The sequence below is a fragment of the Podarcis vaucheri genome, assembly GCF_965113315.1.
Source record: "Podarcis vaucheri genome assembly, chromosome: 7".
Taxonomy (NCBI): Eukaryota; Metazoa; Chordata; class Lepidosauria; order Squamata; family Lacertidae; genus Podarcis; species Podarcis vaucheri.
This window is the reverse complement of record NC_138765.1, coordinates 75,899,160-75,914,946: the sequence shown is the minus strand read 5'-3', so window position 1 is coordinate 75,914,946 and position 15,787 is coordinate 75,899,160. Positions and strand designations below refer to the sequence as shown.

General features: G+C 47.1%; 1 protein-coding gene across 4 annotated transcripts in view; it reads right to left on the bottom strand.

The window, feature by feature from the left end:
• Nucleotides 1-15,787, bottom strand: part of C1QTNF12 (C1q and TNF related 12) — a 37,082-nt gene that overhangs the window by 14,374 nt on the left and 6,921 nt on the right. For 2 of the 4 annotated variants that reach the window (XM_082230458.1, XM_082230460.1), the window contains exons 2-4: nt 5,559-5,678; nt 2,767-2,878; nt 1,173-1,354 (exon numbers count right to left, since the gene is read on the bottom strand). In XM_082230458.1, coding sequence (XP_082086584.1) covers nt 1,173-1,354; nt 2,767-2,878; nt 5,559-5,678 — 414 coding nt within the window. Of the gene's footprint in view, nt 1-1,172; nt 1,355-2,766; nt 2,879-5,558; nt 5,679-11,400; nt 11,542-15,787 lie in introns of those variants that run through there. The other 2 variants (XM_082230461.1, XM_082230459.1) reach the window with 2 other exon arrangements.

Sequence of the window (15,787 nt, the reverse complement as noted above, 5' to 3'; positions counted from 1 at the left end):
CCTGGGGCCTGAGGCACTATGGCCCCCCAATCTTTTTTTTTTAAGGGGCTGGGCCCCCTCAATATTCAAAGGGACCCACGCGTGACATCAGGACTTTGTGTCGGTACCCTTCAATTGTGCAGAGAAGTTGGCACCTCTGGACCCAACACACAATACAGCCCAGCACCGTCTTCCCAGTGGCCAACCAGATGGCCCTCTGGGAACCCCACAAGCAGGGCTGGAGCGCAACAGGTCTCTCTCCCCACTTCTGATTCCCAAGGACTTTGCGTTCAGTCTGCAGATACACCCGAAGACAGAGGTGATGAAATGCTGCCTTGACAGGGCCCTATTTTCCCTTTCGTCGCCAGGATGCCCTCTCATCCTGCTGTCGGCGCCCACAGCAACTGTGCTGCAGACTCATGGCTACGTTCGTGCCCCAAACACGCCCTGCTCAGGCCCACAAGTGCTGGCACCAGCGTACCCCTTGGCACGGGCAGGCCCCAGGAATCCGCCAAACATAATTAAGAAAGGACTGACTCCCTCCATTACAGCCCCTGATGGCTATTAAGATGTCTTAAGTCTCCCTCTCTCCACGCCAATTAGCATGGCACCAGGATTATCCTTCCAGAGAACTTTGCCTCCCCCCGCCCCTTCCAACCTCCATATGCAGAGATTTTACTTTTAGAGGCTCTTGGCAATTCACTGAGCTTGAAGGATTGCTCTAGGACTCAAACTTGCCATTCCAAGGCTGAGAGGGTTATGAAATCCTTAAAGTAAATAAACTACAAACTTAGACCACATTTGCACGTTTAAAACACTATATCACTTTAAACAGCCATGGCTTCCCCCAAAGGATTCTGGGAGCTGCCGTTGGCTATAGGTGCTGAGAGTTGCGAGAAGACCCCCCTATCCCCCCCGAGTTATGATTCCACACATGGTTTAACAATCAACTCTTCTTCCTGGGGAACTCTGGGAAAGGTAGCTCTTTGCGGGAGAACAGGGGTCTCCTCACAGCTCTCAGCACCCTTAACAAATGACAGCTCCCAGAATCCTTTGGGGGAAGTAGCCATGGCCTAAGTTAGTCCTTAACATCAGTGGGTCTACTCTAATCAGGACTAACCTTGGCTACAACCCAATATGTGCCTCACACCGTCCGATAACGCCTGCTAGTGAAAGAGATGTGGTCTCCTCACCATCTGGAAGTTCTGGAGTTCCATCAAGGTCTTCTTGTCCACAACGATTTGGCCCTTGAGTTTGCAGTGAAATGCCTCCTCCACTCGCCGGTAGGGGGAGGCCTCCTCCAAGGAGAGCAGCAAAGGGGGCGCCTCGCTCAGGGGGGTTGGCAAAGCTGGAGGGGTCCGCCGCTCAGTGGCTTCTGCAAGAAAAAGGTGAAAAAATAGGAGGCCATCTTGTTGGCCCTGAGAATCCGGCTTCTCTGTCCAACTGGGAGAGTGAGTTTGGCTGAGTGAACACCATCTGTTTACAGCACTTTGCCTTGCCCTCCAAAGAATTCTGGGAACTGTAGTTTGCCCCTTCCCCACAGAACTACAATTCCCAGCCCCCTATACAAACTAAAGTTCCCAGGAGGGGGGGGGGCGGAATCATGTGCTTTAAACATTGGTGTTTTACAGCCTTAGGCCATAGCAGCACCATACATTTAAAGTGCTCTTGTGCTGAACGCCTGTTTGCAAATGTCCCATTGGGGTATTTGGCTGGCCACTGTGAGATCAGTTTGCTAGTCTATCTAGAGCAGGATTTCCCAAACTTGGGTCTCCGGCTGTTTCGGGATTTCAGTTCCCATCATCCCTGACCACTGGTCCTGCTAGCTAGGGATGGTGGGAGTTGTAGTCCCAAAACAGCTGGTGTTTGAGAAGCAGTGGTCCAGATGCACCCATTGGCCTGATCCCAGCAGGGAGCCTCTTCTGATGTTCTGAACATGCTTCAGATGAGGCTTAAATGTATGGTGCTAATGAAGGTGAAAGAGGAGAGTGCAAAATATGGTCTGAAGCTCAACATAAAAAAAACTAGGATCATGGCTACTGGTCCCATCACCTCCTGGCAAATAGAAGGGGAAGAAATAGAAGCAGTGAAATATTTTACTTTCTTGGGCTCCATGATCACTGCAGATGGTGACAGCAGTCACAAAATTAAAAGATGCCTGCTTCTTGGGAGAAAAGCAATGACAAACCTAGACAGCATCTTAAAAAGTATAGACATCACCTTGCCAACAAAGGTCCGTATAGTTAAAGCTATGGTTTCCCCAGTAGTGAAGTATGGAACCATTAAGAAGGCTGATCGCCGAAGAATTGATGCTTTTGAATTATGGTGCTGGAGGAGACTCTTGAGAGTCCCATGGACTGTGAGAAGATCAAACCTATCCATTCTTAAGGAAATCAGCCCTGAGTGCTCACTAGAAGGACAGATCGTGAAGCTGAGGCTCCAATACTTTGGCCACCTCATGAGAGGAGAAGACTCCCTGGAAAAGACCCTGATGTTGGGAGAGGTTGAGGGCAGAAGGAGAAGGAGATGACAGAGGACGAGATGGTTGGACAGTGTTCTTGAAGCTACCAACATGAGTTTGACTAAACTGCGGGAGGCAGTGGAAGACAGGAGTGCCTGGTGTGCTCTGGTCTATGGGGTCATGAAGAATCGGACACGACTGAACGACTGAACAACAACAACAGAGCCATAGTAAAAAAAAAAAAGAGGGCTTGAGAAAAAGAAATAGAGAGGAAGATGCTGCCACCTGAACTTGGAAGGAGGCCGGCCTCTCTTGAACCCGCGTACCTTTTAACATCTTCTTGAACTCTTGCAGCAAGACTTCCTGGGTGACTTCTGCCCCTGGAGCTCCTGGGGGTCCTGGAGGGCCTGGGGGTCCTGGAGGTCCAACAAGGCCACGCTGAAAGAAAGAAGAGTGTTTGGGGAGAAGGAGGGGATTCAGAAACCTTATTTGTGATAAATACGCTAGCCTGGTTTATTTTATTTGACTTCTTCATTTCATAGATTCTATATCCCACCTTTCTCCCAAGTTGGGTTTCAAGGCAAAACTCACAACGTTTACAAAATACAGAATAATACAAACTGGGGGGGGGGGTCGAGGGAGGGAGAGAATACAACCCGACAAATAAAATACAATTTGCCCTGGCAGTCAGTTTTAAGGAAGGAAGCGACACAGTTAGACTTGATCCATGGTGCTGCCTTTTTTGACAAGTCCACAAGCAAAGCTGTCAGATGATGGGTCAGGCCACAAAGGCCATTCAGGGGTGGGGAACTTTCTGCTCAACAGATGTTGCTGGATAACAATTAAGGATTTATTATGTTTTCAGAATGTATCAGAAAATTTATATAGAATCTCTATATAGAATTTATATAGAAAGGTTTATTGTTTTGTGTGCATTCGATTGTAAGATAAAACACATGCGAAGGGACTTGACAGGAAGTCAAAATTGAAGAAAAGATTTTGAAAGATAAAAGGGGGAAATATTTAAAATATTTAAAAATATTATCATTTTTAATTTTTGTGTGTGTGTCTGTACATATGTGTGTTTCGTATGGAATGTTTGGGAGGAAATAAGACAGTAAATAACAAATAACTAACTAAATATTGAGGTATGTGTTTTTTTATTTCTCAATTATATTTAGTGGTAGTATGGTTGTAATGTTTCTTGTAACATAAAATCATTCAATAAAAATTATTTTTAAAAAAAAAAAAAGATGTTGCTGGACTACAACTCCCATCAGCCCTAGCAAGGGTAGCCAATGGTCAGGTGAATGACAGCAGTTGTAGTTCAGCAGGCAAAGGTTTGCCCCAGGTGACTTAGCCCAACATCAAATTGTTGGCATTTGCTCTTCAGGGTCTTTGGCAGATGATTTGGTAGACCTGGAGGAGAAGGCTATCAACGTCTACTAGCCATGATGGCTACACTTGGTCAGAGTAATGCTCATGTGATCAGGTCCAGCTTGCTGGTTTCCCAAAGGCACCTGGTTGGCCACTGTGAGAACAGGACGCTGGACAACATGGATCCAGAAGGCTCTTCTTCTGTTCCTAGGATAAAGACCCCCCCCCAACTGCAGACACCAGGGATTGAAGCTGAGAATAATCCGAAAGCAAATCACATGGTTTTCTGCTAGAGGAGGAGGCGGCTGCTAGCTATGGTGGCTCTGTTCTGCCTCCACTATTGGAGGCAGTAAACCTTTGCATACCACTTTCTGGGAACTGCAAGAGAGGAGAGTTGCTGTTGCACTCAGGTCTTGCTCACAAGCTTCCCAGAGGCATAAGGCTGGTCACTGTGAGAACACGATGCTGGAGTCAGTACTCCTTAGGCCTGATCATGGGTATAGCCAGGGAGGCAGAGGAGCAGCTGCCCACCCCCAGTCCAGTAAATAAATAAAAATACTTAAGTGAAAGTAGAAATAATCAGAATATCTGAAATCGAAATGACAGGTTTTTCTGAGCACATGGAGTCAAAAGAAAGAAATTTTTAAAAAGCTGTTGTCGAGATGTTTCGTTCCGAATCAGCTACACAGAGCCAGAAAGAGGATGGTGACAGGTGGGTGTCCTTCCCCCCCAAAAAACCCCCACACAACATAAATCCTGGCTACACCCATGGGCCCGATATAAGCTGCAGGGCTCCTGTTCTGTTCTTTGCAGCCCTCCGGCTCAAGAACTTTTAACTGGGCAGGCAGAAGACGGAACTGGGGGTCGGTGACTCACAAAACGAATGTGAGTGGCAAAATGTTTCCTGCCCCCCACCCCAAACACACACACACACACACACACACCCCTAGGTTGCAATCCTATACACATTTAACCAGTGCTGGATTTACGTATAAGCTAAACAAAGCAATAGCTTAGGGCCCCACTCTCTTGGGGCCCCCCAAAAAATTTAAAGGGGGAAAAACTGGATGCACATTTCTAAAACATTAAGATAAAAACAAATAAAATAAAACCTACGTACAGCAACAGTGTTTTGTGTTGTGTAGGCTCCTATGATGTAAGTAATGGGCCCCCAATCATTTTAAGTTAGAGCTTAATAATTATTTTACCATTAATATACTTCTTAATTGTATTTCACTATTAATATACTTCTACTTAATTGTATTTCAGTTCAACAATTACTTTGATAAAATACATATTTTGTTATGTGCAAATGGCTTTAGGTACCTCTTAGGTCCATAAATTACAATATAGCATATATGCAACAACAACAAAAAGCGACAATTTGTTGTTAACAAAGGACAGCTGGACATATAAAGGGCCCCATTACCTTCAGTAGCTTAGGGCCTCATCAAACCTAAATCCGGCCCTGCATTTATCCCGGGAGGAGTATTCCTCATTGGACTACTTCTGAATAGACATGCATAAAACTGCAATCCTCCCACCCCACCCCCCAATGCTTCTCTACTTCTGCAAACCTTGGAGTTTCCCCAAACTGACCCCACCCTCTCATAGATGGATGGTGGCATTTTGACTGCACAGATTAACGGCACTCCCACCCTGAACTTCAGAACCAGAGGGAAGGGTTTATTATCACGATGGATGTAATGGACAGCTAAAAGTGCTTCCGAGAATAACCTACTAATTTCTTATCTCTGCCTTTGCATTTCTTTTTGGAGTTGCTGCCGTCATCAGGACGATGTACAAATGAAATCCACGTCCGACGCGGGTCAGTGATGCGAGGGTCTGGGGACTCTAGCATCTAAGGAAAGAAGAAGAAGGATTGAGGGCACCGTGAGTCTTTTATCCACAGCCAATTATATATGTGTGTGTTTACGTGTGAATATGTTGGAGATAATGTGAGTTGAGTGGTTCATGTGCATAATAACCGGCCATTGGGCACATTCACCAGGCCTCATGGAAAACGTGCACATAATCTGTCCCTTACGGGCAAACTGTGCACATTTCCTCGGCAGTATACTCATAATTTCCCACAGGGTCTTGGGAAATGTGCACATTCCCCCAAACCTGTTGGAGATTGTGCATATTGGCTGGAGAATATACAAAAATGTAGTCAAGATAAACTCCTTCCCCAAGACCTGTTGGAGACTATGCATAACAACAAGAGTATATAGCCGAGAGATGCACATTCCCCAAGGCCTGTTGGAGGTTTTATATATATCAGTTGGGAAATCTGAAGAATTCATGGACAGATTATGTGCACATTCTCCACAACGTCTTGTGAATGTTCACAACGGCCTGTTGTTCTGCACATTAACTGTTCAATTGACATTACCCCATATATAGATGTATAGATACATAATCAAACAGTGTTGCTCAGCTGTCAGTAATGGTTCCTTCAGTGTAACAGAAAAGAAAGCCATTTTTATTAATACCTGGAAGCTCCCCCCCTCTCAATTTGGCATTGAGGGTTGACTTTTGGGCTGAAAATACTTCAGTTTCCCCATGAGGATTTCCAAAGTTGAAAATCAAATTTTGCAGTTCAGAAATTCAGATCTCAGAATGGTTGTCTTGCATTTTCCATAAACCTAAATTAACTGCCACATCTATGCTTGAGGAGGAAAAAATATTTTTAAAATTGGGGGTGGGGATAAATGCTAAGGCTGAGAAAAAACAAAAGCAGAAGCCTTAGCCATGGGAGATATATTATTTTAAAGACCTCACAATTTTAAGAAACAGCAAGCTATGCCTGCACACTTCAACATTAAGGCCCATTTTACAGCTGGGGAACACCGGGGCTCAACGTTACATACACCTTGCTCCTAGATTAGGCAAGTACTTGTGCATAGAACTGAAGTCCTTCATTGTAGCTAATATTGCTAAATAATAGGGAGTCAGAAATCATACCATTGAGATCCAGTAGATCTACTTTCTGTCCACCCCTGCTATTAATACCAAGGCGCTATTGTCCAGACTTCTTTTCCACTTTAACTAGAATTAGAAGCAGATTTTATTTTTGCCCTTAGAAGATATGCACAGGGAAGCATTTCCTCCTGCTCCTGCTTTCAAATGCTTTACTTGTGTTTTAAAGCATTAAAAAAAAATCCCATTTCACAGCTAGAGGGCACTGAGGCCAAGCATTCTGATTGGAAGATAGCAACAAGCCCTGCAAGGAAGCAATGGGCGCCTAACAATAAAGGCAGGTAATTCTGTTGGTTCCCTTACGAGTGTGTGATCATAAAGAGAACTTTCTGGTCACCTAATCCAACCATTCACTGCAAGATCTGCAGTGCAGGCTTCAACTTACAGCATCCATTAAAGGTAAAGGTAAAGGTAAAGGGACCCCTGACCATTAGGTCCAGTCGTGGCCGACTATCTCAAGATAGTGTCACCAAGCTTGGCACAAGGATTCCTGAGATGGGGAGAGTGCTCTTCATCAACATTTGGGTGCCAAGTGCCATTCTGAATAGAGATGGTAGACTGAAATATGACTTTGGCGTGACTTTACCCAGTTTCCGGTGCGACCACAAACTCACAAATGACACTACCCCTTTAAATAAATCACAGTATGCATTGGTTTCACTACAAATTCCTGGGCATTCCCCGCTAGGTAAAGGTAAAGGGACCCCTGACCATTAGGTCCAGTCGTGGCCGACTCTGGGGTTGCGGCGCTCATCTTGCTTTATTGGCCGAGGGAGCCGGCGTACAGCTTCCGGGTCATGTGGCCAGCATGACTGAGCCGTTTCTGGCGAACCAGAGTAGCACACAGAAATGCCGTTTACCTTCCCGCCGGAGCGGTACCTATTTATCTACTTGCACTTTGGCGTGCTTTCGAACTGCTAGGTTGGCAGGAGCAGGGACCGAGCAACGGGGATTCAGCCCGTCGCGGGAATTCGATCCACTGACCTTTTGATCGGCAAGTCCTAGGCTCTGTGGTTTAACCCACAGTGCCACCCGCGTCCCTAGTTAAGTATAAATCAAATCACCCCGGCTAGTTAAGTATAAATCAAAAGTGGAAATGTGAAAACAGATCCCATGTTATTATAGGTCATGTGTCAGAGGCGGGCCTTGGGTCTGGGCCTGCTGAAGACCAGCTGGTGTAGATGACATTAAGCTGGGAGGATCAATGACGTGACTTACGTAGGAACATAAAAGGAGCCCTGCTGGATCAGGCCCAACACCCATCTACTCCAGCATCCTGTTCTCACAGTGGCCGACCAGATGCCTCTAGGAAACCCTCAGGCAGGTAAGTGAGGACATTAATAGACAGGACATTAAACTGTTTTTATATGCAACAACAGCGGCAAGAGTATTGTTGGCTCAGAAATGGAAGCAAGAAGAAATCCCAACGAAAGAAGAATGGCAGACAAAGTTAATGGACTACGCAGAATTGGATAAGATGACAGGAAGGATTCGAAACCTGCGGGACCAGAGATTCACGGAAGATTGGAATAAATATACGAACTATTCGAAGAGCAACTGTAATCAACAAATTATGCTAGTAGGACTACAAGAAGTTTGGTAAGGAGGAATATATGAAATATTGCAAAGAAGATAAAGAAGAGAGACATTAGTTATGATATTTAAAAGCAACGGTGAAAGTAAGAAATGTAAATTAAGTGGAAAAGATTAGAAAATTTTCAGATGTGATTGATGGAAGTCAAAAAAACTGTATAAGATATAAAAGTATGTTTTATAATGTTGAAAATGATGTGTGTGTGTGTGTGTATACAGTGGTACCTCGGGTTAAGTATTTAATTCGTTCCGGAGGTCTGTTCTTAACCTGAAACTGTTCTTAACCTGAAGCACCACTTTAGCTAATGGGGCCTCTTGCTGCCGCCGTGCCGCTGGAGCCCGATTTCTGTTCTTATCCTGAAGCAAAGTTCTTAACCTGAAGCACTATTTTTCTGGGTTAGCGGAGTGTGTAACCTGAAGCATATGTAACCCGAGGTACCACTGTGTGTGTGTGTGTGTGTGTGTGTGTGTGTATATATATATGGAAACCCTCAGGGAGGACCCGAGCACAAAAGAACTCTGCCCTCCTGAGTCTTCCAGCAACTGGTTTTCAGAAGCAATCCTGCCTCCAATTGTGGAAGAAGAGCAAAGCTGTCATGGCGTAAGTCAGCTTCCTCTGTTCCTAGTAAGAAAAGGTCCGTAGCTTGGTGGCAGAGCATCTGCCCACTGCCACCAATCGCCTGTCAAAAATGGAATCTGGGAGTGACTGCCTCCCCAGCCAATTCACAGGCCCTTCCCTTGCCAAAGTTCCATCATCAACAGGGAGAAGAAGAAGACAAGCCCAGGAGTCACGAGCCCCTCCAATGAATGAACTGTCAGCTCAGGAGCTTTAATGAATCACCTCTTGGAATCTGGGGCTTGTTAATGAAAGCAAGGGGGGTGGGGAGAGGATGCTGGGAAGAATGTATCAAAATTTGAAAACAAGAATGCATATTGGCACACGTCGGGATTTATCTAAGGGAGGGGGCTTGGATGGGGGGGTGGATCCCTCTCAGATTAGGGTGTTGGCAAAAAGAAAGGAAAAAAATAAATCAGGAAATCAGAGACACCCAAACCAGAATTACCGGATGGTTGGGAAAACTTAGAGAGTTCCTCTGAGGGTCCCCTCCACTCAGCAAAGGGCTCAGTTCAGTATCAGCTTACTATTTAGAAGCTGAATCAGAAAATCCCTTTCTAAGAGTTTTCTATCAGCTGCCTGTCCCTTGTCTTATTTATTTATTATTATGCTACATCCAGTGTTAGTCCTACTCAGAGTAGATCCATTGAAATAAATGGAATGGGCATGAGTAACTTATGTACATTAATTTAGACTGGCTTACTCTGTATAAGACTCAGTTGGATACCACCTATTATTATTATTATTATTATTATTATTATTATTATTATCTTCCTATATACATAAAAAGGTAAGGTTGTCGTCATGCTGCAGTTTGCATGGTCTCCTAATGGCCAAGAGAAGAGCAGGCAGGAAGGTAGCTCTGGCTGCCAGGTTCCTCCTCCTTAGCCTCAGTGTTGCCCTTGTAGAACTCAGCAAGGAGGAGGGAACCCTACCAATCCCAGCAGGCACCAGCCACCACTGGTTGAAAGTGTCAGGTTCCCCCCTGCCCTTTTTTCACAGCTACATAGCATATGTCCTAGCAACCCCTGGGGCCAGATCAGGCCCAAGAGCTACCCATTGGAGAGCCCTATCTCACTCAGCACCCTCCTCTCTTGCCCCAGGTGGGGGCTTGCGGAATAGCAGCTGTCTGCCTTGCGAGCCAAAGGAAGGGGCTGCCTGAGTCATTTCCAGCAGAGCCTTTACGCATTCCATGGTAATTGAGTAATTAGTGTCAATGTTAGATCTGTCAAGCACGCCCTCGGGTCAAGCAGACATCCCAAGAATGGGATCAGGAATCAAGTGTTTTACGGGATCCCAAATTGCTGCCGATGAAACAAACTTCTTGGGAGGGGGTGCGCGCGGGAGGAATGCTTCTTGAGCAACTTCTCCTGCCTCGAACGCACCCACAAAAATTCAAGAGGGCACAGGTAGAGGCTCCAGGGAAAATGTTGCCATGTTCAGGTTTTCCGATGGCCAGCTCTGCATCGTTTCCCTGGACACCCCGTTCCGTCCCTGCCCTAGTTTTTCGTTTTAACCCCCCTGATAGTCAGCACTCTGTGCCCACTTGAACATGATTGATCCAATACTGCTTTTTTATAAGGGGAGGGAGTCTCCCTCCTCAGAGCTCCCCCACCACCCTTCTTCCGCAAATCCTTGGGTTTCTCTGAGCCTTGCGTGAACTCTCAGATTTCAAGTTCGCCATTTGCTCTCCCACCAAAGGCCTGGCCTCAAAACCAGAGGCTTCTGGGTGACCTACCCAGGGACACATGGCAAGGGTGGGTGGGGCCAAGAGACGAATGTGGGCGGGGCCCAGAATGCAAATTTTACCTTCATTCAGTAGGACAGTTTCCACACACAGTGGCACAGCCCTGTCTCTCCTCCATCCAGGCAAGCAAAAAGGCATGATTCCAGCCAGGCAAAAACACTCAAGGAGGTTGCAAAGCAGGGCTGGTGAGGGGTGTGGTCCGTGGAGAGATCCAGGAGCCAGATAAGAACCCCAGAGGGCTACATCTGACCCCCAGACCTGAGGTTCCCCACCGTCACTCAAAGGCAGGACTTTTTTTCAGTCTGAACCATAGGAGCCAACTCGTAGGGGCCGAGGGGGCCACCCCCCAAAGTTGATGGGCACTGCCATTCAAATGGTGTGCATGCACTGCGTCATGTGATTGATTATGCAGTGTGGGGGCTTACCTCCCTCCCACAATATTTTATTCAAGTTGGCACTTCTGGCTGGAACTCATGGGAACTCAATTCTGGCACCTCTCAGCTGGGCGCCATTGCCATGATAAGAGAACAATGGCACCTCTTTTTTCTTGAAAATGGCACTGCTCAAAGCCATGTTTCTGGCTCTGCTTTTCTACTGGAGGACTTTGGGGTTGTGTTCATTGAACAACAATATACTCCTCCCCACTTTCCATCATAGACTATCTTTGAATCGGGAGGTGTTCGACAGATTGCAGTATGGCTGCAAAGTCCATCTCTCTCATCAGGACATAAAGAGGAGCCCTGCGGCTGGATCACGTTTTATCTATCCTGAATCGTTCAATATTCGGCTTCACTGGATGTCCACGAGTTCTGGCATTATGAGAGAGGGAGGAAAAAAGATTCCCCTGTTCACTTTCTCCACACTGTAAATGCACTGTAAATTACACGCCTCAATCATTTGGTCATCTGGTCCAACGCTCTGCAATGCAAAATGTCCCAACCTTCCCTCATATTGACTTATTCCGGCCCCTGCAATGCACAAGACAGCTTCTTATGCCACTGAACCTAGGGCTTGCTGATCAGAAGGTCGGCGGTTCGAATCCCCGCGACGGGGTGAGCTCCTGTTGCTCGGTTCCAGCTCCTGCCAACCTAGCAGTTCGAAAGCATGTCAAGTGCAAGTAGATAAATAGGTACCACTCCGTTTCCGTGCGCTGCTCTGGTTCACCAGAAGAAGCTTAGTCATGTTGGCCACATGACCCAGAAGCTGTACGCCGGCTCCCTCTACCACTAAAGCGAGATGAGCGTCGCAACCCCAGAGTCGGCCATGACTGAACCTAATGGTCAGGGGTCCCTTTACCTTTTTATCTGCAAATTTGTACAAAGAGCACCACCAAAATAATAGTACAGTGGTACCTCGGGTTAAGAACTTGATTTGTTCCGGAGGTCCGTTCTTAACCTGAAACTGTTCTTAACCTGAAGCACCACTTTAGCTAATGGGGCTTCCTGCTGCCGCCGTGCCGCTGGAACCTGATTTCTGTTCTCATTCTGAAGCAAAGTTCTTAACCCAAAGTACTATTTCTGGGTTAGGGGAGTCTGTAACCTGAAGCGTGTGTAACCTGAAGCATATGTAACCCGAGGTACCACTGTAATAATAATATAACTTTTCCTGATGAGCTTTCGGGCTGCGCTCTGCGATCGCAGGAGCGTGGGAAAGGCTGCAAACAGAGCCTCATGCCAGAGAGCAGTCCCGACGGCTCTCTTCTGCAGCCGCCTCGCACCAGCCGCAAAGAGAAGCCACGCAGGCCTGGCCACCGCCGCTGGCTTCCTTGAGTTACAAATCCCTCTCAGAGAGAGGCAGGCCGGGCGCTCCCTGCTTTCCCCACCGCCAGCCGGAGTGACTGACAGCTAAAATGAATGTTCTGTCCTTGTGGTATTATTATTTAATTACTATGGCATGCATGAGCAATCCCGAGAATGAGCGTGTAAGCCGCGCTCTGTTCGTCTTGGCAAAGGCAGGCTCCGGCAGCTGAAGGGAGATGCCTGCAGCCGAGATGGGGTGGCTGAGCCACCGTGGCGAACAAGAAGCCAAAGCGGGGGGGGGGGGGGTGGACCCACAGCCACAGCAGGGGCTGGTCCAGTAGATTGAACAGATTGCCGCGCACAGAGGGGCTGCCTTGGAGACGTGCTCAGAAACTTCAGAAGGTCCAAAGAGCTGCAGTCAGACGGTTGATTGGGGTTGGTCATAGGAAGCCCACGACTCCCTGGTTACAACTGGCTATGGGACACGGGTGGCGCTGTGGGTTAAACCACAGAGCCTAGGACTTGCCGATAAGAAGGTCGGCGGTTCGAATCCCCGCAACGGGGTGAGCTCCCATTGCTCGGTCCCTGCTCCTGCCAACCTAGCAGTTCAAAAGCACAAAGTGCAAGTAGATAAATAGGTACCGCTCTGGTGGGAAGGTAAATGGTGTTTCCATGTGCTGCTCTGGTTCGCCAGAAGCGGCTCAGTCATGCTAGCCACATGACTCAGAAGCTGTACACCGGCTCCCTCGGCCAATAAAGTGAGGTGAGCGTCGCAATCCCAGAGTCGGCCTAATAGTCAGGGGTCCCTTTACCTTTATTCTCCCCTGCACACCTGCCCAAGCTCAGAGATCCTTGGGACAGAGCCTTCTCTTGGTCCTGCCACCTTCCAAGGTACGATGGGGATGCAGGAGAGGGGCTTCTTAGTGGTGGCTCCCAGACTCTGGAACTCCCTCCCTAGAGAAGCTAGACTGGCTCCCTCCTTGTTGTCCTTCCACCAGTGAAGGTGAAGGCTGTTGTATTCCAGCAGGCCTTGGGGAGCTGACTGCTTTAAAGGAAAGGGCTTTTAAGAGTGCTGCACTGTTTTTGCCATCTGCATTTTAATAGATTGGTTTTTATATTGTTTTAATTCTATCATGGTTTAATTACTTCTTAGCTATTGGATTTTAGTTTTCTGTATTTTATCAGTGTTGCCTTAATTTTTGTAAGCCGCCTTGAGTCCCAGTCTGGGAAAAGTAATAATAATAATAATGGGACACTGCTCCCTGCTCCTTCTACCTTGATCTCTACACAGACCTCTCTCTTTGATGTTTAGACTGATACGTCTTAGGTTGCATCCTGTTCATAATGTGCAAATTATAATGCACTGACAATGTGATTCTTTGCCATGGGATAATAGCAATGGCTCAAAGATAGATGAAGGATAGATATGTTGCAGACTATTGGCCATGATAATTAAAAATGGAGTCTGCAACAAAGTCTTGCAGCGTGGAATGCTCCTGTTAAGGGTTCCAAGCAACTAGGCAATTAGTCATGGCCTCTGGGCATGCTCAGTCCTCACTGGGTTGTTTTGGGGTCTGTTCCCCCACTTAATTTACATAAACTTCCACGAACCACTAATCTGTTGCTGCCTCCGTCCTGTGTGCGAATTCTGCAGGGCTTGGGCTCTATAAAAATGCTGACACTTGGGGAATGATTTTGCTGTTTGTAGATAGGATTCAAGCCTCCAGGCCCATTGGCAGTTGAGATCTAACAGATCTCATCTAACAGGGCTCTTCTGAAGCTTAGAATACAAACATACCCTTCCACGCATTTGTCGAACAGACTTTTCAAAAATATATATAATTCCATCTAGCACATCAACTACCACAAGGGGATGAGCTGACAGCCCACTGTGTCTTCCAGCTCTCTCCGATCCACACAAGAACCTTCTGAAATCCATCCATTCTACAGCCCAGGAAAAGTGCGGCTGAGAGAGGCCAAGTTCAGAGAATCGCAAAGTTGGGTGTGCAAGTTGGACAACCTTTGTTTCATCGCCAGAGAAAGAGGGAACGCAGCAACGAAAAGGAACGCAGATTTGTGTCCGCAGCACACACTCTGTCATATACATAGGTGCAAATTTAGAAATCGCTGCTATAGTTTTCAACAGAAAATGCAACCGTCGTGGGGGAGGCTGTGAGCAGGTAAGGGGTGTGACTGCTCAGTTTGGCCATCTAGGATCTGGGTGGCTCTCTCTTATTAGTATCCTTTATCTTTGAACTAGACTTCTGCCAGGCAACCCTTCAAATAGAGGAGTCTCCTCTGTAAAGCAGGCTACATGGCCACCATCACGGCTGGTCATCTAATCCAGGTGTAGGTAATGATTGGCCCTTCAGATGTTGTTGGACTACAACTCCCATCATCCCTGGCTGAGGCTGAAGGGAGCTAGAGTCTTACAACATGGTTAAACTACAACTTCCCATCATTCCAGACGGTTGGCCAGTGGCTGAGTCCAGCAACATGTGGAGGACCACAGGTTCACCATCTGACCAGCAGCAGTTCCCCAGGAGCAGGAGATCTAACATGGAGATATTGGCCCTTCCCTTGGGACATGGGACCATAGGGATCTGGCTTAGGCAGAGTCAGCCCATTGTTCCATCTTGAGGAGTGGTGTCTACTGAAGAGTCTTTAGTCCAGCTAGTTCAGTATTGTGTAAACTGGCAGCAGCATTCCTGGGTATTAGGCGGCGGGTGTTCCCAGCCCTACTTGGAGTTGTCAGGGGTCAAACTGGGACCTTCTGCATGCAAAGCATGTGCTCAGCTATTAAGCTAAGGCCCTACAATGTTGGAAAGATCTCCTGGACCACTGAATATAATGGATCTAGGTCATTTGGGCACTATTTCAGGCCAATACGTTCTGGGATCACACACACACAAACTCCCACTCACGTAGAATCATAAAATCATGGAATTGTAGAGTTGGAAGGGACTGGGAGGGTCATCTAGGGAATCGCTGATGAATAATCGCCGGTAGGAGGCCATCCAGCCTCTGCTTAAAAACCTCAAATGAAGGTGAGGCCACCACTTGCTAATCAATAATCACTCAACAGCAGCATTAGACCATGTGCGAGTTAAAAGGTCCACCACAGGTCAGATCCCACAGAGACAAGGCAATGGAACGCTTCCCTGCCTACATCAGGCACCAGGGAACCCGATGCTCTGCAGATGTGGTGGGACTCCAACTCCCATCACCCTTTGGGCCGGTAGCCAGGTGGACTAAGGCTGAGGAGAGCTGGAGTACAAAAATATGGTTCAACT